We start from the raw sequence: 25168 nt of genomic DNA, 5'->3' as shown, positions 1-25168 counted from the left end.
CACTGGGGTTGACACTGCACCCTGGGGCAGCTCCACAATGCAGGTGAGTTGACCTTTCCGTTGCTGATCTTCCAGTCTTACAGTGAGGACACCTGCACTGCAGTGCACAGAAGTGCAAGTGAGGTTGAGGTCAAGGTATATGAAGTAGCTGCCGTCCTGCTTGGTCTGCAGTGCATGATGGCTCCTGTCGAAGGAGAACATCCTTCCCACAGAATCTGCTGTGAGCCAGTCCACTGGAGCCCAAGTCATAGTGCCATTATTCAAACGGCCTGCAGGAGGAGACATGCACACTGATTAGATCTGAGGAGAATGGATCATAACTGGAATGGAATTTGAAATGAGCCCAGGGACTGAGAATAGTAGAAAACATAGCCTATTCAAGCAAAGTGTGCCAACACTGGTAGTAAAGTCAGGCTATGTATTTTAGTTCTGAAATTAACACAAGATTACAGATAAGATTGTAAAAATATATATATATATGCCATGAAGTAGGATTAGGATATTATAAAATAATATAACAGTGAAATAATTAAGTAGGCCTATAGTTCCAATCCCATGTGTTCCATTTTGAAAGTCAGACCTGTGTTTCATTTTTAAGGTAATAATTTACGCAATAATTAAGTCATGTTAGACTTACATTGTGTTGGCTCCAGGTATGCAAAGTTCTGCATCTGTTGAGAAAACATAAATAAAAAGGGGGTTAGAATTTAAATATGCGTGCAATGCAAAGCTAAATCATTTTATAGGCTATAGCTATAGCCTACTTAAGTTGTATGCGTCACATGCGTCTATATAATCACCTTGTACCCTGGATCATCGCCAACTTGTGTGCCATGCCCAAACGCCAAGGACGGTCTACCATGGTCGACTTCTGAACGCAGTTCCATCACGACCATCACTCCACCTGCGGTGACAGCTGCCAACACGACAGAGAGGGAAACGACCGACATCACGAGGAAGACGTCCAGGCACCTTGCACGAGGTCGTGCACTTGTTTGTAGAGATTCCACGTCCATTCTCATTCTGGTTTTGGTGTTAATGAGAGGAAAACGCATGCGTCTCGGAGAGGCTCTCCAACAATTAAGATTGTTTTAGATGTAATTAGATGTTGTTTTAAGTCCCCTCAATGCTATAATGCGTTTTCTAGAAGCCACGGCCCTTGCTCTGATCTGAAACGAAGGTCTACTCCTGTTATCAACTGAAATGCCACAATATGCACCATCCTGTCTTTATATCTGGTCAATTTCTGATTGAGAAAAGTCCCGGAAGTCATGGGTTTCCCTACCTCCTCCTCCTCTCATGATGACATGAAATAAACCCGCGTCAGGCGCGTCAGTGACTCTCACTTGCTGCTTAAACTTTCCGTTTAACTTGATGGAAAGCGAGAGGGGGACATGCTCCAAACTTCAAATGTCTCCAAATAATTATAATGGTCTCCACTTTCCTTTCAATCAATTTCAATTTTCAAGCCAGGTTGCAATTTTTCCATTTTTCTATCATGCTTGGGACAATAACATAATTAAAATTAATTTGATGAAAAAAATAAGTGTGTTATTTTTTAATTCAAATGTATATGAAAAAGTAAAATATGTCAGGGTGTTTTTAAATACATTTAAAGCCTTTAAAATGTATTATCAATGTGATACCATGTTAAATGACAGAGAGATGGGCCAATGGGGCCAGTGCCCATGGGGACCCTTGCCTTACCTGCGGGCTGCGGCCAATACAAGGCCCTGGCCATGGCAGACTGTAAATATTGTATAATAAATATTGGGGAGTATTGGGGACTCCCCTCAAAAGCATGTGGGGACCCACCTGGGGGTCCAGACCACCAGGTTCAGAACCACTGCACTATATGATCAAAAGCGTCATGTCATGTGCCTGCAGTATAATGTTAAGATCAATCTAAATTGTTGTGCTTTCTTGTAACATGCATGGCTCATCTTACCCATTATGGCTTGATTTTCCCCCTTCTCACTGCAATTCCTCTATGATTCATTCAGGCTGATGGAACCAGCTATAGTTTACTGAAGTTTTCATAACACAAACAACAACAGTCAACCTTTTCAAGTGCGAAACACCTACGACATTACCTGACAGATCCTAGTGTCATATAGCCACAGGAATTTCCCATGCAGTTTGCCAAGTGTGTGAGTAACATTGTGAGTAACGTCAATGTCATCTCAACATATATTATTTATTTGTGCCAACAACCATTTTTATTTTTATTTTGAGAGGACTGAGAACTAGCTATTATTGCGAACGCAGTGATTGCGAACGCAGTGATTGCGAACGCAGTGAGCCACTTACTATGACAGCAAGGGCTGAATGTCTGTGTGTCCCGCTGTTACACCACCCGCCCGCCACCAGAGGGCGCAGCTGTAGCCCACACACACACACACACACACACACACACACACACACAGGGCGCAGCTGTAGCACACACACACACACACACACACACACACACACACACACACACACACACACACACACACACACACACACACACACACACACACACACACACACACACACACACACACAGTCACACACACACACACACACACACACACACACACACACACACACACACACAACCACACACACACGAGCTGCGTTCGCTTCCCGCGTTTGCGCGTCTTACTTGTAATCTAATAATTAGACTAATAGCTAACTGCCCATTTAATTGTTTATACAGCTATGAATCTGCAACATTGTGTTTATGGATGAGAGTCTGGTTGGCAAATGGCAATTCATTCCACACTTTCAGATATTAAACCTGTCTCAAAAACATTTAAATGAAGGGATTAGTTTGTGTGCCTAATGGTAATACAGATGGGGTGGATAAGGGTGAGGTGGAGAAATTAGGTGATAGTCTATGCTCTGTAAAGTTTTGATTATATAAGCCAAGCATAGTATCCACTATCCAGTGGATTTGTTGCACAATAATATTGACACGGAAGCCATAATTGAATAGAAGCATGATTGCAGTTCATAAGCAGTAAGCACATTCTCTTTCCTAGTGGCTGGGAGTTGTAGTGTGTGTGTGTGTGTGTGTGTGTGTGTGTGTGTGTGTGTGTGTGTGTGTGTGTGTGTGTGTGTGAGTGTGTGTGTGTGTGTGTGTGTGTGTGTGTGTGTGTGTGTGTGTGTGTGTGTGTGTGTGTGTGTGTGTGTGTGTGTGTGTGAGTGTGTGTGTGTGCGCGCGCGTGTGTGTGTTTGTGTGTGCGTGCTAGAGGGAGTATATGATATCACCCTGTTCAGGTATTGCAGCCAATGGGAGCCTGGACATGGACGCACCTGCAGCCAGTAAGGCAATCAACAGAAGCTTTTAAATAGCCGACGCCCAAGCTGCCTAGTGAGTCAGTTTGGACTAATGGAGGAGTGAGGAAGCAGGAATCACTGTTCATGAGGAGGCTGGTATTAGGGATATCTCACAAGCCGACTGAACTCCACAAGGGAGAGCATACAGCACTCTCTCCCACGTCCACCTGAATACATTAGACACTAGCTCTCTCTCTGCTCTGCCCACAGGATTGTGCATAGAAGCCCAAGCCCCTGACAGGAGGAACCCTAAGTTGACGTTTTGCCCCGTTTTCCCCTTTCCCTAACAAGTAAATAAAAGACAATTTAAGTTACATGTTGAATCTGACTCTGAGCCCCTTATTGTGAATCTTGCCTATTCTCCCCTGGGTTGCCACAGTGCGTTATTCTTTAAATAGTTTCCTTAGGGAACAAAAACAACATAACTCAAATGATTACCACGTTTTCATGAAACTTTGAGGAAATGATCAGGCTGCCCTGAAGAGATGATATTCTGGGTTGATAACTCAAGGTCACACAAATGTTACTGGTAACATCAGGCCTAATTTACTGGTGGATTTGTTGCACAATATATTCAACACGGAAGCCAAATTTGTTACCACACACATGGTAACATCAGGCTAATGATCAGGAATCTGTAAGAAAAACTGGGCAGATGAAATGTGGTGGAAATGATCAGTAATAGGCAGTCCCGAAGAGTTGATAAACTTGTGGATTGAAAAGGTGAAACATAAAGGCCACAATCAAGGTTAAGGCCAAAATGACATATCACAAAATGACATGTACATGTCTCAGGATTCAGAATGGCGAGACATAGAACAAGATACATTATTGTCCAGGCAGGGTCTGCACTTCAAGATGAGTATTTTCTAAATATGCATTTCTCTTTTTGCATTGTTGATGTGTACTTGGCTGACTCAGCTCTCAATAGGCTGCATGAATTTAACTGGAATACAAAATACAAATATTTGCTGTATTAGTTGAGCTTTCCTCCCTCCAGGACATATATGCCAACCGGTGCTTGGCCAAGGTTAAGCAGATCATCAAAGACACACAATACCACAACTACAATCTGTTCATGCTGCTACCATCCGGCAGGTGATAAGTAATGCACCATCAAATGCCATATGAACAGACAGTTTCTACAGCCAGGCCTTAAGGCTGCTGAACAGGTGCTGAGCACTGTCGCCATGTCAGTGTCACATGCTCCCATTAAACCGGCAATATCACTTTATGTGTGACTGTGAATGCACTCCATTCACACACATTTTACAAATATTTATGCTGATGCATGAAATCAGCAAATACGTTTTGTTTATAGTTGACATTTTTACATTTCTTTAATACTTTACTATTTAATTGTAGCTCCAATAATTGGGTAGTTTGTACAAAAACCCATATATCACACAATCTTTTACAGATTGTGATGAATCAAGTGAAGCTGAAGTTGAAGTACACGATTAGATCCATAACATTGGCTTCATGTTGGCTCATCAATGGCTCTGGAAAAGCCTAAACAAACTGGTTTGAATAATGCTGATGCAGTTGTTTACAGTAACAGTGGTGTTGGATCATATGAGCTGTGACAGGAAGGAGATCGGTTCAAGATCCTACTGGGATGTCACTGTAGGGCTGAAGGAGTGATAAATATTAAATATGGGACGTGAGATATAAAGTTTGAGGTATTCAGACATTATAGTCAGTGTATTTTGTTCCCTAAATTGCACGCACGCACGCACGCACACACACACACACACACACACACACACACACACACACACACACACACACACACACACACACACACACACACACACACACACACTTCTCATAACCAGCTGGGGTTTCTCTGGTCGTGACTCGTGGCTGACGTAATGGCCAGTTTGACAAAACACACATGTTGCTGGGACTTCGCACAAATTAAGGAACTACTAGCCTCGATACCCAGGCTTTCATTTCGTCTGCGCGAAAGATAAGGAACTACTGACTCTATTCTCAGTTCAGTTTAGAGAACTACAATTGCATACAGGCATGCAGTCACACTCTCAGCTTTCTCTTCTGTTTCATCATCCCCCTACTACCCCCACCCCTCTCCCTCTCTCTCTCTCTCTCTCTCTCTCTCATGCACGCACTTACAAGTTAATTCAATTATTAAACTGAGCAGCAGACATTATGGTTACTTCATCTCTCTCTCTCTCTCTCTCTCTCTCCTCTCTCTTTGAGTCTCGCTCTCCATTCAATTCAAAGGAGCTTTATTGACATGAGAAAACATACATTTACATTGCCAAAGCAAAAGTGGAACAAAACAATCAAGATACAACAATGTATGTACAAATAAATATTGAATATTGTTTGTTTTCTGTCTGGTGGTTTTGCATGTGTTAGTCAAAGAACTAACTGGCTGAGGGGACATCCTTCCAGGGATTCACTGTGTGTGAGTGAGCCAGGCCTTTTTGTGGAGTGTGTCTGGTTCACTTTCCTTTAGGTGGTTATAGAATTTCAATGCTCTCTTTTGGGTTTTGATAATTAGTGGGTATCGTCCTAATTTTGCTCTGCATGTGTTGTTTGGTGTTGTTCCCATTGGATGCGGAAAATGGATTTGAAGAATTCAGCATGCAGAGTCTCAATTTGGTGTTTATCCCGTTTTCTTGTACTTGATCAGAAGTGGGCCCCAGACTTTGCAACCATAGAGGGAAATGGGTTCTCCCTCTCTCTCTCTCTTGCTCTCACAAATCCTGGCTGCACCTTTGCTGCCACCTGCAGTATCACAGATAGCGTACAGTCCGGGTGGTTGAATAGTGGCACTCAGCATGCCTGCAAATACTTAACAAATGGCAGGCTAGTCAGTAGTCAGACTACAAGTCAAGACTTGTCAACGAAAACCCCCAAACAACAGCTTTACGGGAACTTCGGGAAGTTGCATTGAAATCTTACACAATAGAGACAAAATGTGTCTAATAATTGTACTTTTACAGTGCATGGACTAAATGTGACCTGCTGATGTGTCCTTGAATCAAGATAGGCTAATGATTGATCGATTGATTGATTGATTGAAGTATATGTATTAACAGTTTGCAGAATTTCAGTACATTTCAAGCACAACTCAATACAAAAACGACACCATAAAGCATTACACTTGTTTACAATAGGGTCCACCATTTTCAATTCATCAGAACATTTAGAGATGTATGTTATGGCCCTGTGGGTCATAAATAATGTGTATATTCCTGTGTTGCAACTTGCTCTGTCTTTTTCCCTCAGTGTTTGTGTGTTGAGTGAGGAGTGACTGATAGAGGATCAGCTGGGGTGAATGTGGGATGAGTAGTGATTGAGTGAGTGGTTGCCAGCTTGTGTGAGTGGGGCATGAATGTGAGTGGCTAGCTACCAGGTGGACCTTGCTGGTGATTGGTTCCTCTGACCAGGCTCACCTATAAAGCTGCCTGGTGTCTTTACTTCTGATGACTTCCTTCTAGCCAAGTTCTAAGCACCAGCACTTTGTTCAGTTTTTAGCTTGTTCATTTCACTCCTATGCCACATTTTGGTGGCATGGGAGTGAAATTTATTTAGTCCCTTGTTTGTGCCGAATCTGCACATGGTTTGTTGAACTCCCGCTGGTGTTGTGGGTGTGGACTTCTTTGACATACCGGTAAATGAAGTATTTAGACAGACAGCCTACATGGGTATCATATCTTGGTGTAGCGAATCTTGTGGACCATACCCATTGCAAGATGCTGTACTGTCGTTAACCCGGCCTAAGTCATTCCAGCCTGTCAAAGTGGGCAGGGGTGAGGTGGGTTCGGGTAGTGAGGCCAAGTAGCCTGAGCAGTTTGTTTTGGGAAGTCTAGAGCCTTGTTTTAAGGGCATTTGAGGTGCTGTGGTACCAAGAGGTGCATGCATAGTTGAACTGTTACAGTAGTCTTCATGTGTTTTTGTCGACCAGTGAGGAGATCCTGAACATAAATGAGAATAAACTGGGTGTAAGGTGAATCTAAGGAGTGGCATGCCACTGAATAAATCTCCATCATCAATCTCATAAATCACCTTTACATGACAGTGACACATCGCTGATACAGTATGTGACACTTCATCTTCCTATTTCACCAGAGCAGACTGTGTCTATATTGCATCACTGATCAATTAGAACTATAGAGCCATTACGCTTTAGGGCACTTGTCTATTGAAGAGAAGGGGCAGAGAGAGGGGTGGGGCAGGCGCACACGCACTGATACGCATCGCAAATGATCACTCTTTCTGAAAGAGCGCAAGTTTTGCGAAGAGATATGACAATGCAAGCAGCAGGAGAGGCTCTGTACTAAGTTATCCATGAAGAAGGTCCGTTTCGCAACTGCATGCGTTCAGGTCTGGAGTTGTGTCTGTGGTGGGACTCGATCGTCAGTGGGAGACGGATGCGCATATCTTGGTGGTGACACCGTGACAGGCTGGCGTAGGGCAAGTCGGGGCGAGTTTTATGGAGTGGGAGCGATGAAATAAAAAGAGCCAAGAGTCTTTACGGACTTTCATAAGCATCCGATTCTTCAAACCGTCAAGTCGAGTTCCACAAATTAATTCCCGAGCGCTCTAAACTTTTTTTGATACCGACAACTATCTAATATAAACTTTATAGGGTGCGGGTTATAACATTTCAGCATGTTGGATAAGTTTGTTCATCAAAGTGTCAGTGTGTCTGTCACCAACCCGGACTTACAACTCAAACTAGCGGATAACCGGGGCATCATGGCAGTGGGGAAGGACAACTGCACAGGGAAGAAACTCAATGAAGTTACTAGAGCCGTCCTGTCTAAACGAAGACTTCTGGTGGCGTTAGACCTCCTCTGCCTGTTCCTTGGTAAGCAAATATGTAGGCCTAACATCAATTTATTTAATTGCACTGTGATTTTTTTTTAATTTGTAGGCTACAGTTTGCCCCCAGAAGAAGTAAGGCAGTGGTTACTAATGTACGTGTGTCTAAAATATTAAGTATCAATCAGCAATAAACAATATTTATTTTTATTTATGTTTAGGGAAGACCAGATCAGAAACTGTTCATCAGTTCAATCATTTGTCAAGTTTCATTCATTGTTCATGTCTATACCTTTCATCCCATATTTAGTTTGGGATCATTAGTAACATTATAGAGCATTATTATCTGTCAAATGTTACTCTCTGCTAGCATCAATGAGAGAGTTGGAATGTTACACTTTTACTGTCGCTTTATGTATATTATGTCTGGTCTGGATACACACCAGTCCCACATACAGTGAGTGTACAAATACACTCCATGTTACATTGTAATTAATGCAATCATAAAGAGATAGTAATTAGTGGCTAAAGATGGCTCTTTAAGTCAGTCATCAAATGAATTTATGCAGGCCTACTTTTGGCTTTTCAATAGATCCTATGTTAAAGGTATATTCAGTGATTTCACTTAATTCAAATATCACTTATTTTTTTGTTTTGTTGTGATAATCCTCCCTACTATAGAGTGTGCTGACCATATAAGGAGTTCCTCCCTGTCCCCAGTTAACCCCTGGGGGTCAAAAAACCTTAGGTTTCGTTTTTTACTCTCTATCCTGATTGGACGAAAGGCTGGGTCCCACAGCCAAAAACGAAACCTAAGGTTTTTTGAGTGAAATCACTGAATATACCTTTAAAGCCTGATAAAAGACTGTACAATAAAACACCTTGAGGTTGCCAGGTATATGACCAAAGGCCTAATTTCTTCCTTGACCAAGGGGGGATAATCCCCCTTAGACCAGTGGTTGGCTTTAGTGTCCCATTACACCGGGGGAGGCCCGGGTTCGAATGTCTGGTATTATATGACAGTGGGATATAGTTGTTAAGATCTTTGGCTTTAGTGTTTTCCCATGCGGGAGACTGTGGTTCGAATCTCAGGTGTTACATTGGTGCTGTAGGTAGGTTGGGTTTCCCGGTGGGGTGAGGACACACACACACACACACACACACACACACACACACACACACACCACACCACACCACACCACACCACACCACACACACACACTTGCACGCACACACTCTCAAAGACTCACTCACAGACCCCCCAGATGGCTTGGCCCCTTGGGAGCCACAACAACTAAGCCTACTGTAGTTAGTTGAATGGGTATAGGTCAACTAGCATTTCTCTACACACCAATGGCCCTATTTCCGTCAGTGCTTTGCCCCTTATCACATATCTTTTTTTTAAACTATTTTTAATAGTTCAAATAGTCGATCCACGTGTCAATGTAGACTAGTTGAACCATTTCAAAATGTTTTTCAAAGCCGTAAAAGGCTAAGGCACTGACGAAAATAAAGCCACAAATCTCTTCGCCAAAAATATCTGATCTATAAGCTCATAATTATTATTGGTCCAACGTTTCGACCTTTTAGGTCTGGCAGAATGACGATTGTGCCTCTATGCCGGTATTAGTCCCTGATTGGCTAACCTGACCCGAGCGTCGGGTAACGTTTGTACCGCATAGGCAACATGAATGTAACGAAATTGTGAAACGTAGTAGAAAAGTAGTAACACTGACCCATGCACTGGATTAACAACCCATTCTGGGCGGGAACCCTTTTTGGTGTTAGCATTATCTTATGCTTTAGCTATTGAAAAATAGCAGATCTACAAGCTCATAGCGCGCCACCGAGTGGCGCGCTACGAGCTTGTAGGTCTGCTATTTTTGAAAAATCGACTGACATAGAAACATAGCTTTTTCAGAAAACTGTCAGGATGTAGAAGACATTTTTAGAATCTGATCTCAGGTCAAAATGGGTTAAGTATCCATAATTGTATTCTGCTGAGGATACACTGTATTGACTGTAGTAACCTGTTTGTCCACTGCTTTAGAGATTTCCCAGTTTGTTGTTTGGTCACATCAACAATGAGCCCAGACGTCAGTGGCTAAATTCAGCACAAGCGAGGGTCTAAATGAGCTTTGAGAATGTGCACAGAAAGAAAGAAAGTTGCACTTTTGTCGTGCTCGCTCCCTTTCTCTTTCGCACGCACGCGCCGCACGAGCGCACACACACACACACACACACACACACACACACACACACACACACACACACACACACACACACACACACACACACACTGTTCCTCTGTCTCTCTCCCTCCCTCATGTTCCCTCATTCACTCCGCTCACGCGCGCTCTCGAGCGTTCTGTGCCAGCCGCTTCGTGCATTGCTCAGGGAATTCTACAGTTTCCATGACAACCTCAAGTTCTCAGGGTAGAGTGAGGCCGAGGGGAATTGTATTCAGTATAAATAAATACATACACAATCCTTGTGTGCTATTAGTCTATGAGAGAGGGTCACTAATTGACCGTCTCCTCCTCCCATGGGCGCTTTACAGTATGTAATAGGACTCCAGTTATGTAAGATGTAAGAAGCTAAGTAGCTAATTGAACGAGGCTGGAAGGAGAGTCTGCATGAACAACAGGTTGGATGAAGAGACTCCTTCTTTCAGTTTTTCTACTTTCCTCTCGCACATTTACTCTTCTCTCCATCCCACTTGTATACTTGTATTTGCGAGAGTTAAATTAAGGCATTGATGGAGAGATGGAATGAAAAAGAGGGAGGGAGGGAATCAGAGAGTGGGCATAAACACAGCAAACTTGACCCTTAAGCACATACTGTAGGCAGACAATAACTGATTTTCAGCAAGTGACACAGTCATTAAACTAGAAAAAGTGCCCTTCTGGGCACAGGTCTCCACCAGGATAGGAATGTAGGACATTGCAGCTTGCCTTCATCTGGTGGTTGGATAAAAGGGCAACAAAAGTAAATTAGGGAGTTGGCATACAAAGTTATCCACAGATCCGTGCAGTTAGAGGTAAAAACACTTTTCGGCCAGTTATAGCGCCACCTTGAGGCTGAGTTGAAATTGTTCATGTGGCATTTCTTCCTCGGCCTAGTGGGAATGTGCGTGCACAATTTCACGGAAATCACGTGATGTGTTCATGATTTGCAGCATTTTGTTTGAAACTGAGCACTCCTGTGAACTTTGGAAGCCAATCTTAACCAATCAGGATGGAGTCTGAGAAATCTGAAAGACCCGTTTCGTTGAATGGCTCTAGAGAGACTGTGTACCAATGTGCATGATGTTTGGACAAAATCTGTATGTGTACTGTGCAAAAACTTGTTTTGCACAAAGCGGCCTCCTGGTGGCGCTATAACAGGCCGTTCTGGAAAGTTTGGGGCAGAGGTTCATCGTTGGCATCCAGGGAGTGTGTGTGCAAAATTTGGCATCGACCGGGTTAACGGTGGCCGAGATTAGCTGCTCACGGACACACACACGGACGGACACACGGACTGACACACACACGGACGGACGGACGGACGGAGTGCAAAACATACTCTCCCCCCATGCCTTCGGCCTGGTGGAGACAATGAACACTGAGGAGGACCATACTGCATGCAGTGCATAGCCTATGGGCAGGCACCAAACAGAGACAGCCCTGGTCTCCTGCCACAGTCACCATCATTGTTTTTGCAATGGGCAAGTTGAACTGAAGGCACAAACAGCCCCTCTCGCCGTCTCCCCATCAACAGAAACAAACACTCAATACTCATGCACAGTGCAAACCAGGTCCCCGCTTCGCTCCGCCTGCTTTTACAATACTATTCTATTCTCAGTCCCAGTGGATTGCGCCGATGCAGGCTTTGTTCAGCCAGGAAACTGAAACCCCTCTCTCTGCCGATGTTCCTATTGGTTTCTCTGGTCCCAAAGGAACGTCGCCGTGACCCCATAACATTCCTTATGGTTATCTAACTTCTCCAGAGAAAACTAGAGGGTTCCCATTCTCATGTTTTGCAGTTTATATCTCCCCCCCCCCCCCCCACCACCACCCCAGGAACAGGCCTATTTGTGTCTCATGCTGTCTTTCTGTTTGTTTGCTCTTTTTTGTTTGTTTGCTTGTTTTTTTTCTCCTCTCCTCCCAAAGCTTCATTATCTGCAGACATCTATAATCCCGCTGGGAGTGCGCTGATTTGTTACGCGGTTGAATTCTTTCTCTTATTTAACCCATTTTGGTGTTAGCACTATGTTATGTTTTACCGAGTGGCGCGCTACGAGCTTGTAGGTCTGCTATTTTTTAAAAATCGAAGAGCGACTGACATAGAAGACATTTTTTTAGAATCTGATCTCAGGTCAGAATGAAAACTGTCAGGATGTAGAAGACATTTTTAGAATCTGATCTCAGGTCAGAATGGGTTAACTCATCCCTGCCGCCATTTTCCTCACACATGCCTCCACCTTCCTCCTTTTTGGCGCAGCCTCCATTCCATTCTTTGCATGTGAGCTGAAGGCGGTGAGACCGTACAGAAGGGGCTTCATGTGTGGCGACCCCAGCATCACCTACCCATACCTGCACAGAGAGGTCATACCAGATGAACTTCTCATCATTGGAGGCGTTGTCATCACTGGCCTCACTGTGAGTAATATAGAGCTCGTTTATATTGGTTCTAAAAAAACGGTTTCGGATGTTCATGATTGAGCTGCGTTCAGTGCATGGAAGTTAGCCATACGACTAACGTCTTTGCTACTTTCACCTGTGCACCTTTCAGATTGCTCTCGGGGAGTGCTACAGGGTGCGTTTCCGCGGCATCAGCTCCAAGGCCTTTGTGAGGAACCTGTACGTGTCGTGTCTGTACAAGGAGCTGGGCTGCTTCCTGTTTGGCTGCTGCGTGGGCCAGTCGCTGACCAACATGGCCAAGTTGAGCGTGGGCCGCCTGAGACCTCACTTCCTGTCCGTGTGCGGCGTCTCCTACGCTTCCCTCAACTGCACACCTGGAACGTACGTTGCGTCAGTGACGTGCAACACGCCTGACCACCGCCTGGAGGAGGAGGCCAGGTGTGTGTTTGTGCATGTGTGTGTGTGTGTGTGTGTGTGTACACTGTACAGTACACGCATGGTGTACAGGAAACGGTATACTTTACTTTATGTGTGCATGCTGTTTTTCCACCTTGTTCTAAATATGTCTTCTTTTTCAGGAAATCCTTCTTTTCTGGCCACGCCTCTTTTGCGATGTATACCATGCTCTATCTAGCAGTAAGTACAGTCTATCAATCTATCTACAGTACATACAGTATCTATCAATCCATCTGTCTGTCTGTCCATCTGTCTTTCTGACTGCCACTCCATCATTCCCCCCCCCCCCCCCTCCCACACACACACATACTGTACACTCTGGTCGAACACAATGCATTCTCTCCCAAGTCCAATTACTGCGAAAAATGCTGCAGGAGAGAACAGCAACAGGGAGCCATCATCAGTCTAGTGTGAAGCAGAGAGCGAGAGAAAAGAGGTAGAAAGAGAGAGGGTCTGAAAGGAGAACTGGGACAGACAGAGACAGCTTTGTTCTGCTATGGGAGGAGTCTGACCTCCTTGTCACTGCCTCTCTGCTTTGTGTGTGTGTGTGTGTGTGTGTGTGTGTGTGTGTGTGTGTGTGTGTGTGTGTGTGTGTGTGTGTGTGTGTGTGTGTGTGTGTGTGTGTGTGTGTGTGTGTGTGTGTGTGTGTGTGTGTGTGTGTGTGTGTGTGTGTGTGTGTGTGTGTGTGTGTGTCACGCGTGCGTCTGTGTGAATGTGTTCATCATATGTGTATTGTACTATGTGCACATGCACCATGTGCGGGAGTGTATCCATGCTTGATTGCTTGTGCATGCGCATAGCAGGGTTCTTGCCTCCAAGTAGATGTATTTTTCCATGAGTGCTGCTGTCTCTCTCTTATCCTCTTGTCTGTTATTTTATGTGACAGTTTGAGTAAGAAAAGAGAGGTTGGAAACAGAAACCTAATCGCACAATGTAGGCAACTCGGTTGTAAAACTCAACATCACACAGATCAAAATCTAGGCTGTGCATTTTTCACAGCAAGCGACACTGTCATGCAACGAAGTACCCGTGTTAACCTGAACCCCATTTTCATCCTAACTTGTAGCTACAATGGAGATTGGTCAGGAGCTCCGTGTACATCGCTGAAAACTACGCTGCTGTCACAGCAGTGTTATTCATTATTTTGCACATTAAATCAGTAGTTCATCTTTTTCGTGCCAGCAACCCCCAAAATGATATATAATTGGCTATGGCGCTCCATCCATCCATCCATCTTCAACCGCTTATCCGGAGTAGGGTTGTGGGGGCAACAGTTCAGAGCTCCAGACTTACCTCCCCAGAGCAACATTAGCAGCTAGATTGTTCTAATGTTGAATTGCCACTGCTAAAATCTAAAACGACACGGATGCTTTCCAGGGTTTTAACTGGTGAGTTATTTCATTCAAGGAGACACGTGTCCAAAGTAAACCACGGTTTTGTGTTTGTGTGGGCGTAGTTTTACCTGCAGGCGCGGCTGACGTGGCGTGGCGCTCGCTTGCTGCGGCCTGTGCTGCAGTCCTTCCTGGTGCTGCTGGCCGTGTACACGGGCCTCACACGCATCTCCGACTTCAGACACCACCCCTCTGATGTACTGACCGGCTACATACAGGGAGCCCTCACTGCTTACTGGGTGGTCAGTACAGCACCTTCAGTATTGTTGTGTGTGACTGTGCGCGCGCATGTGTGTGTGTGTGTGTGAGAGCGACAGAGCGTGTGTGTGAGCGTGTGTTCGTCAAGGTTTCCGTTAACCAATTAAACCCTGGCGGCTCTATTTTCCGCATGTCCTTACAAGCATAAATACAAATACAGTAAAAATCCCAAAAGAGCAAAAATAGAAGATCTTCAGGCTCACATTGCATCATCACATGTTGTGAGCTTGTAGACGAGCTATTTGAGCTATTTTTGAAATAGAGCTTAAGTGGTTAAAGTCAATGGCTGCCGTGGAGTCGTGTAGCTCACCAGTGTGCCTTGTGTCTCTGTGTTTTTTCCCAGGCTTGCCACATCTCCTCCATGTTTAAGTCCTCCAGTTCTGCTGTCAGTCCTAACCATGCCCTGGACAGCACCCTGTCACCCCACCATACCGTCTGCTAGGTCTCTGCTTCACCACCACTGGGAATGGGAGCCATACGAGAGGGCCATAAGAGCTTCTGTCAGGGTCACGGGCAGACGTCAACATTAACAGAGACATGTTGTATTATTTACTATACAATTCCAGGCCCTATGGTGTCACCGTCAACGCAAACCTCAGAGACTGTTGCGGAACCAGTTAAGAACCACTGTGTGTATGCACCAACTCGTTCATACACACTATGCATAAAGTACCTGCGTGTTTGTGTGAGCCTGCGAGTCTGTATAGCCTGTAAGCCTGGCTTGGTCAGACAGAGATTTGAAGAATGTCGGACCATTTCCTGTGAAGTCAAATCACATACCTCATATCCAGACAAGAGGGAGAGAGAGAGACCATTTCCAACCTCTACCAGTTGTCTTCAGTGAAAAGGGAACTCTTCAGGATATGTATGAGACGGGTTGTTGAAGGTTTTTGCCTATGAAGTGGCCTTCGTCCATACGTGGGAAAATGCTTTTCACCTCTTTCAAAATATATACAAATATAATATTTTGGACCATGTTGGGGGGGGGGGGGGATAATGATTATGCATGCAATATTTGGATAACATGCCAATTGTATCTTCAGGTTCCAAATGTATACATTTTCAAATACATTTTGGGCACATTTTATATATTTGGAAAATGTGAAATATATAATCTATGTATACATACACTTGCATGGTGTTGTGCCACTAGCTTGACACATGTATTTGCCTGTCAGATAAGCATGTAGATTGTACCTGAACACAGACTGACCATTAGCACTCTTAACCTCACCTGTAACCTGTATCACACAGAAATAGCACTTTAAAAATACTTTAAAAAGAAATACCACTAGTATTGTAAATTAATTATTTGTAATGACTAAGCAGATAGAATGTAATTCACAATTTTATACTTAAGCGATATCTTGTAGCCAGTTCTACATACTGTAAACTGTACATATAAACTCAGTGAATGTAATGGTACAGAAAGAAATGTACCAATAGCGATAAAACAACTCATTCTGCAAGCGTGTTTATAGACATGTTTTGAATGTTCTCATGTTCTCCTTCATGTGTGTGTGTGTGTATAATGTATATCTGGCTCCAGTACCTCATGTAGTTTACTGATGTAACACCGCGATTAAGATGAATTTGTGCTCCATCGCACAACAGTGTTGCGTGCCAAAAAGGACCCACAGTAGAATCTTTTTTGGAAAGAAACACTGTCTTAGTGTAAATCACGCTTTGGACCATGTAAATAATCCATGTCAGTTTTCTCTGAAGTTTTTACAATGTTACAAGGGTAAACTTCTGTCCAGGAGTGCACAGACCATTAAAGGTGATGATGATTTATTTTTAAACTGTCGTCAAGTTATTTAATAAAAATACTCGTTTCTACAGTATTTGTCTTTCTCTAACTTTATATTTCTCAACATTTGAGCCTGTGTACAATATTGAATTTCCTACAGTGTATTCTATGCCTTAATGCCTTTATATACAGTCAGTGGTTTGTAGTTGTGTTATTAAATTATATTTGGATGCCTCTTTATCATACACTCTGAATAGTAATAATATAAAACAAAAGAAAATATGGTTAAAATATATTAAAAAAATATATATTTGGTAAATGGTAACATAAATGCTAAATGCATTTGAGTTTGTTATATGATCGAGTCCACTCGTAAACTGACCTTTTCTTCGTTCTCAATCTCTCCCTGACACCCACAACAACAGAAGGATGGACATACGATGGTTTCACATCTTTACTTGAACTTCAATAGCAATACAAGACAATCAGAGAACACTTTGGGGTCGTTTATGTACACGGGTCTCGGGGTGGGGGGGCACGGGGACGCAATAAAAGTTCTGAGGCTTATATGATCGGTTCAGGAACTCAAAGAGTTCTGTTGCCACGGCAACATGTTCCATCACCAACAGTCTGCCTGGAGGGCTGGACGCTTTTGGTCTTGATGTGAAGTCAAATGGGATTGGTCGAGAGTTCCTAAAACAGCAGGAAGAGGGCGTGTGCATGAGGGGTCCCCGTTGATATTGATAAAATGCTGCATTGTGATACATTGTTTATACAAGAGCGATGTACACACACCCACGCAGCTCAAACACAGGCACGCACACGGCACGCGTGCATACACACATGCACGCATGCACAGACACGCACACCCATACGCTCACGTACTTGCTCACGTACGTGCGCACGGACAGTGAGTCTGACACTCACACCCACGTGGGCCCACACACGCGCACACACACACACACACACACACACACACACACACACACACATAAAAACATGTTCCTCCTACAGTATGTAGCCTTGTAAAGCCACTATAAATTCATGCACATGTTCTTTGAAAGGACTTTTTTCTCTTTTCTTTTTTTTTCTTTTTTGGCAACATACTAGTGCTTCTTTGACACACTGTTTGCTTGCTACAGGGAAGGGCAACACCCAGAGGATGAACCAATAGAAACTCAGACAATGAGTCCATAAGGATAAAGCACCAATGAGAAGGAACCACACAAGGAGGGTTTAAGACACCGTTTCTCAACGTTTGGTCCGGGGCCCACAAATTGGAACCTCTCTGTAACCTCTCTAGGGAGTTATAGACCCACAAGGGTCCATTTGGACCCCTGGTGGGTCCCGGCCCGACGTTGAGGACCAGTGGTTTAGGAAAGACGGGAGAGGAAGGGGAATGGACGGAGACAGAGAGAAAGGGAGACAGAAAGAAAGGTTATAAATGGATTACAGTCTTTAAAAAAGTAACAAAACCATGAAAAGGGCAAAGGGGGGAGGGGGGGGAAGTCTCGTGGTGATCGGGACATAGAAACAGGAAGGAGCCTTTGTCACCATCATCATCATCATCATCGCTTTTCCTCAAGCCTCGTCGGTTATCGTCGCCATCATCATCCTCATCACTATACCGCCGTCAGTTTTGTTGTCGCTGTTGCATGGTCGCCGTCCTTCCTCCTCCCTGGTTTCTATACCCCGATCACCACCGCCCTAGTCACAGGCTCGTCACTCGCTGCATCTGTCCGTCGTCTTCCTCAGAGGGGGGCTCTGCCGCGTACGCCGTCTCCCCATTGGCTGCCAGCGGCGGGGGCTGGTAGAAGGTCTGCAGGTGACTGGGCCGCGGCCCCAGCGGGGGCCGTCCCAGGCTGTAGGGCAGCTCCAGGGCGGGCCGCTGGGGCTGGCCGCCGGCGGGGCTGACCACGTCCTCGTTACCTTCGGGGCTGCTGTCGGGGTAGGAGAGGGCGGGCGGGGAGCTCCGCGTGTAGAAGCGGGGCGGCGAGCTGCTCCGGCTGTACACCTGGTGAGGGGAGTGGCGCGCGTAGAGGTTGTTCGGGGGCGGAGGGGAGCTGGCCTCTCGGGGAACAAAGACGTTCGCCGGGGGAGAGCCCCGGGGGAAGACGTTGAGGGGCGGCGTGTGGCGGTCCACGGGGTAGAGGGGGGAGGGGTTGGAGTCTCTGGTGTAAATGGGGGAGGGGTCGGAATCTCTGGCGTAAATGGGGGAGGGGTCAGAATCTCTGGCGTAAATGGGGGAGGGGTCAGTATCTCTGGCGTAAATGGGGGAGGGGTCAGTATCTCTGGCGTAAATGGGGGAGGAGGAGTCAGGGTCAAGGTCGAGGTCGGGGGTCAGGGGTAGGGCGAAGCTGTCGGAGTCGTCCGGGTCGGCGCGGTAGCGGCGTGGCGGCGCGCTCCCTCGGTCCTTGGCTCTCTTCCATCCCTCCACGCCTCCGTCTTTGCTCTCAAACAGGAAGGGCTCCTCCCTGTCGATGTCGATGCCTCCCCTCCACACCTCCAGCACCCTGTCCTTGTGTTTAAAGTCCTCGCTCTCTCTCTCCACCCCTCCCCTCCATCCTCCGTCCCTGTCCTTCAGGAACAGAGCGTCCTCTTTCTCTCTCTCCATCCCGGCTCTCCACCCGTCCAGCCCGAAGTCCTTCTTCTGCGTTATGAACGTCTCCTCCCTGCCGCCGGGCTCTGCCCCGCCCCCACGCCACAGCTCCATCCGTCCGTCTCTCTTGTCCAAGAGGAGGGGCTCCTCCCGGCCCCGCTCCATCCCACCTCTCCACTCGTCCATCGTGACGTCTCGCTTCTGAGGTCGAAATGACTCCTCCCTCTCGCGCTCGGCTTCCGCTCTCCACTCCTCCATGGAGGCGTCTCTTTTCAGCAGGAAGGCCTCCTCCTTGTCTCTGTCCTGGCCTCCTCTCCATCCGTCCAGGCCTACGTCCCTCTGTTTCAGCAGCAGCGGCTCCTCCAGTGCCTTGTACAGGGGTTCAGACTCCTGGGGCGGAGGGGGCGGAGGAGGGGGTAAAGGTCTGTCTCTGTAAAGATTCCTGTCCCTGTCTCTCTCCGCCGCTAGGCCCATCTCGCCGCCCGCGCGGTGGCGGGACAGCGTGCCGGGGGTGCGGCTGAGGGTGGAGGAGTAAGGGCGAGCCTGAACATCGGGGGGACGGGCCTGCTGCTGCTGCCTGTCCGGGAGCCCCCCACGGCGACCCAGGGTGCTCTGCAGCTGCGACCTCTCCCTGTCCTGAAGCTGCTGCTGCTCGTGAGCCTCGGGGTCCGTGGGGGAGTCGGCGAGATGCGACCAGCCGTCCTGCAGCCGCGGCGTCCCGGCGTGCTCTTGGCCGCGTGCCGCTCCGGCAGAGGCGTGCAGCGCGTCGGTCTGGATCTGCGTCTGGTGCCTGCCGGCGTGCGTCCAGCCGGCGTCTTGCGCGCTGTTGTGACGCATGTGCGTCTGCATGGTGGCCGCCCAGACCCCGTCCGAGGGCGGCGGCGGCGGTTGTTGCTGAGGGTGGCGAGTCAGCGTGGCGGCGTGGGTGGGCCTGTCGTGGTGGTGTGGCCTGGCGAGGCTGCCGTAGCGCTCCGGGGGCACCGGCATGGCCACCGAGGGCCTCAGGTTGCTCTGCACCAGCTCCGAGATGATCATCTTCTCCAGAGCCGCGGCATCGGACAGGTTCCTGCGCATCCCGGCCCCGCCGCCGCCGCCGGTCAGCTCGGACGCCCCGTGGGGCGTGAGGAGGCCCGGGGAGACTTCGTCCCCTCCGCCCTCCCTCAGGAGGTCGCTGCTGCCCACCACCCCGGCCCGCGAGCCCGGTCCGGCACCTCCCAGGCCGTGCAGGGTGAAGGTGTTGGGGGTGTAGCCTCCGTTGAGACACACGCTGTCCAGCCCGCAGGACTCCTGGCTGAGGGACGCGCCGGCCTCTGTTAGGGAGAGGACAGATGGGAGTCAGGAGTCGGACGCAACTTGTATGTGATTGTCAAACACTTTCATTGGATGGACACTCACATTGATATGCATAAGATCTTTGAGAAGATTTTGTTTAATGTTTTTTATTGCGGCTTTCGCCTTTATTTTATATATATGGGGGGAAGACATGCAGTAAAGGCCGTCGGGATCGGGAGTCGAACCCGCGGCACACGGCCAGACTGGATTACCAGCCAAGGACCAGCCTGGACCGCTGAGCCATGGCCCAGGCCGTCAAAATGTTTTTAAACAATGCATCACACACATTGTGAGCTTGTAGATTGTCTATTTTATTTATTTATTTAATAATAAAAAACCCTTGGAACCCCCTCAAGGAGTGGGGTCCCCGAACCCCACTTTGAGAACCATTGGTGTAAATGACCTTGAGATGAATTATGAACATAATGGATGGATGGGCAGAGAGACTGGTATAGATCGATTTGGAGTACAGTAACAGCAGTATCATTGAATGGAATTGTATGCAACCATTATGGAAGATAATATTTGAATGTTGTCATGGTCTCTGTGTTGTCATGACTGTTGACAGAACCATGACTGTTGACAGAACCATGACTGTTGACAGAACCATGACTGTTGACAGAACCATGACTGTTGACAGAACCATGGATATGGTGCTGAATGATACGAGTGAGCACAATAAAAGAGAGCTCATACTCTGGCTGTTTCTGAAGGTTCCTATCGATCCAGGTTAGACAGACACACGGTCGGGGAAGGACAGAAGACAAAAAGACACACGTTTCAAGGTCAAGGTCACGCCACACTGCAGACTGCAGGGAACAATTGTAGCAATTGAAGTTACTTTTCAAGCATCTGTGATCTACACAATTAAGCTAGAAAATTCTGGTTTGTTTGGTCCAAGATATAAGCAGATAACAACCAGACTGACAGCGGCTTTTAGAAAGCACTGTGTTGAAGGTGTACCTGTGGAGGTGAAGGGTTGGTTGTATCCTTGGGCCAGCAGAGTGTCATATGGAGAGGCTCCAGGATGGGTCTGCAACACTGGGTTAGTCAGGAAATGGTTCCCCAAAGCAGCTGGCGAGGGGGATAAAATACAAACAATCTCAGGCAAATAATTACGCGAGAGACAATCAATGTGTGTGGAACACATGCCACCTGTTCACCCAGTCTCAACTCTTCTCCCTCCTGGCTCTTTACTGGCGGAATGCCCTTCCAACTTCATTTGGAAAAGCTGAATCTGTCGTGAACTAAAACTCAGGACGTGAGGTATTTCTGGATGAGTTTTAGTTCACGACAGACGACGAAATGGGAGTGGAGAACTCCCATTTATCCCTCCTTTGCACATGTTGGTATATTTAATCGCTCCATCGCTCTTCTAAATTTGTGTTCTGCTGCTTTTCTCTTCCAGTGCATCGCTTAAGCATATAAGAATGTTGTGTGAGAACTATGGCTTTGGTACTTTGTCACTCTGGAAGAGGGAAATCAACTAAAATGTCAAATGTGCACTAACCGTAAGACCAAAATGAACGAAGACTTTGAATTAATAAATTCAGAGAGTAAAGAATCAGTCACATGGCCAGAAAGAAAAGAATGTGAACAATAAAGAATGTCTAGAGATCTTCACCTCTGTTGAGCGTTGGAGTGTTGTTGACATCTGCAGCGATGAAAGACGACTCTGTCTGCCTGCGCACTGTGTCGTTCCACATCCTTCTAATGCGGCTCTGGAACAAATAAATACACACATACACGCGTGGTCAAATACAGTCGAAGAAAGATAGCAAGAATACACACAGGCAGAGTTGGAGAACGATAAAAACAAAAAACGGAAAAAGAAAGCAGAAAGGGTGACAAACAGACAGAAACGGAGGCAGAGACAAAGTCAGAGAAACAAACAAACAGAGAACCATGGGGCGATTGATGCAAATTTGGATGCGTTCAAGAGCAGGATGCGATGCCAAATGTTTGAGTGCGTAAATAATGGTAAACGATGCTCTATACCTGTCTGTTGGCAGTGGCTCTGCGTGCCTGGCTGCTGCTGCTGTAGCGGCTGTTGGACCGCAGGGCCGAGCCCTTAACCGAGTCAGGAGAGCTGCCAGAGGACGAGCCACAGCACTGGGAAAAACGCAGGCATCGGCCATAGTCCTTCTGACCCTACGCACAAATATATATGTCGTTGCTGTCGGGCAGAAAACCTTGTGTCTCCATATTATTTCAACTTTTTAATGTTTTCTTTTTTTTCTCCCCATGTAATTGAATGCCCTGCTTTGCCGTTAAAGTTAAGCGCCGTTTGGGAAAATGTCAAGTGGTTCAGTCTGTCTGTGTTTTATTTATATAAATACTGAACCAATGAAAACTGTTATTTTTTGTACTTTTTTTTCAAGTAACAGTTTTTGGACATACAAGGCTTCCACCTGACAGCGACGATATACTGTGTGTATTTATCTTTATTTGCCCTGGGTGAGGGGGGGGGGGGTGATAAAGCCGCTTGCACTGATTGGTCAACCCTATAAGGGCTGATTATGGCAAGTGACCAACCAGCGCAGGAGCCTCTTGAGTTCATTAGAATGCAAAGGAACCAAAACACAGAGCGGAAAACAGCGACCCACAGTTGGTCACAGAAAGGCTGATGGCCAACACAGGTGAGGCCCACCGGCAGGCAGCAGCCCCGGCCATGTTCTCCGTTAACTCCTTCCCAGTGGGACTGCTATTTTGTTCACCCGGGCAGTTTCTTATTGACAGTATATGATGTTAATCAATTTTCTCCTCATGCTGCAGGCAAGTAAATAAAGCTTGAGTTGTTGTTAAATTATTGCCTGGCCCCGGGTCAGTGATCTATAATCACATAGGCTACTGTAAACACAGATATGTACATACTGTACATGTACATACACAGAGACGAGTTTATGCAAGATTGTGGACGCAGAGGGGAATTTAAGATGTAAACATGATTAACTGTAGAATATAAACATTGTGTTTTGCTGAAATATAATGTTCTAAATAACGCTACACTGTTACTGTTGGACATTCTCACTCCCCCTTTACAGCAGTAGTATAGTGCTGCAGTCTACATTGTGTAAACATGCACGCACGCACGCACGCACGCACGCACGCACGCACGGACGGACAGACGGACATAAAACATTAGGACGGCATTGAACATTTCTGAAGGGAGCCAAAACAATTGCAGAAAAAAGCAGTTCTACAAGGTGTAGTGAGCTTGTAGAGCAGCTATTTTCCTGTTTGTAACATCGTTGCACAGCTAATTATAAAGTAAAGACAACCTCCCTAATCCCAACCTCTGAATGCCTAATCCTATAACCTTAACTCCAACCCCAAAATTTACTTGTCCTAATTGTAAGTCCAACTCCAATACTTTTGGAACCATAAAACAATCATTTCTCTTGTGAGGACTATACAGTACAATGGTCCTCACAATGTCTATTTCTCAACTGCTACTATACTATATTTGTTCCACACACGCACATGCACACGCACACGCACACACACACACACACACACACACACACACACACACACACACACACACACACACACACACACACACACACACACACAGAGGACCGACCTTCCTGGTGAGGGTGCAGTGGAGGATGGTGATGAGCAGGGCCTGGGCCGTGTTCAGGGAGGAGAAGAGGTAGGCCAGGAGCAGGGAGGGGGCGGAGACAAACACCAGGCCCGACGACCAGGTCACGCTCTGCAGGAAGAGGAGGGTGAGGGAGCCCACCGCCCATGCCCTGTTCGGACCACACGGCAGAGGGACGGCATGAGACGGAGACAGCTTTGTTCTGTCAGAGTCAGTGGCCAGTTGCACAACCCCCCCCCCCCCCCCCCCTAGCTTTCTGCTTAACCCATTCTGACCGGAGATCAGATTCATACGAGGTTTTCCACTGGACACACACTGGTCTGATTAACCCATTCTGACCCGAGATCAGATTCTAAAAATGTCGGTCGTTCTTCGATTTTTACAAAAATAGCAGACCTACAAGCTCGTATCGCGCCACTCGGTGGCGCGATATGAGCTTGTAGATCTGCTATTTTTCAATAGCTAAAGCATAACATGATGCTGACACCAAAATGGGTGCCCGTTCAGAATGGGTTAACCCATTTAGGCCTGACCTCGAAAAAAAAAAAATCTTCTAAATCCTCCAGTTTTCTGAAATAAATATGTGACGGTTCCCTATATTATGATACATATTACTCTTACAGGTTGTCTGGTTGTATTGCTGTATTGTTGTATTGTCCTTTCTGCTTTGGCAATGTAAACTTATGTTTTCTCATGCCAATAAAGCCCTTTGAATTGAATTGTATTGTCTGGTTTTGGTATATGTTGTGTTTACCCTATAGTAACCTCTGTTTCTTTTATCCAATAGGATTGGGGAGCAGAGCTACTAATGATGATCAGCTCGCACCTGGGCCCGGGTGTCGACGCCCTATAAATGCCTGCTTCCCCAGTCCTTCCCCAGTTCTGTTCTTTTCATTTGCCTCCTGCCCCTTTTCCATCATGCACACTTTTCAGTGTGCAAGTTCAAACCAATTCAGACCAATCTAATCTGGAGAGAGAACTCATACAGTATACTGGATATACAAGTGAAATTGGAATCACAGAAAAATGAGC

The 25168-nt window shown here is 46.3% G+C and overlaps 2 protein-coding genes across 2 annotated transcripts in view; one reads left to right on the top strand and one right to left on the bottom strand.

The window, feature by feature from the left end:
• Positions 1-7603: 7603 nt before the first annotated feature.
• LOC310859436 (phospholipid phosphatase 3-like) lies at positions 7604-15811 on the top strand. The gene is made up of 6 exons (XM_083765978.1): positions 7604-8170; positions 12607-12764; positions 12898-13184; positions 13325-13382; positions 14659-14835; positions 15195-15811. The coding sequence occupies exons 1-6, from the start codon at positions 7972-7974 to the stop codon at positions 15291-15293; spliced, it is 978 nt and encodes a 325-aa protein (XP_083622104.1). The 5' UTR covers positions 7604-7971; the 3' UTR covers positions 15294-15811.
• A 1339-nt stretch (positions 15812-17150) lies between these two features.
• Positions 17151-25168, bottom strand: part of LOC310858338 (adhesion G protein-coupled receptor L1-like) — a gene marked incomplete at its 5' end in the record, with an annotated part of 41856 nt that continues 33838 nt past the window's right edge. The window contains 6 exons of the mRNA XM_083764444.1: positions 17151-20510; positions 21229-21249; positions 21496-21606; positions 22157-22253; positions 22531-22683; positions 24119-24287. Of these exons, the coding sequence (XP_083620570.1) occupies positions 18313-20510; positions 21229-21249; positions 21496-21606; positions 22157-22253; positions 22531-22683; positions 24119-24287 (2749 nt within the window). The 3' untranslated portion in view covers positions 17151-18312. The remainder of the gene's footprint in view (positions 20511-21228; positions 21250-21495; positions 21607-22156; positions 22254-22530; positions 22684-24118; positions 24288-25168) is intronic.

The sequence above is a fragment of the Protomyctophum parallelum genome, assembly GCF_964188405.1.
Source record: "Protomyctophum parallelum genome assembly, chromosome: 5".
Taxonomy (NCBI): domain Eukaryota; kingdom Metazoa; phylum Chordata; class Actinopteri; order Myctophiformes; family Myctophidae; genus Protomyctophum; species Protomyctophum parallelum.
The sequence above is the reverse complement of the archived record's forward strand: the minus strand, read 5'-3'. Positions and strand labels throughout refer to the sequence as shown.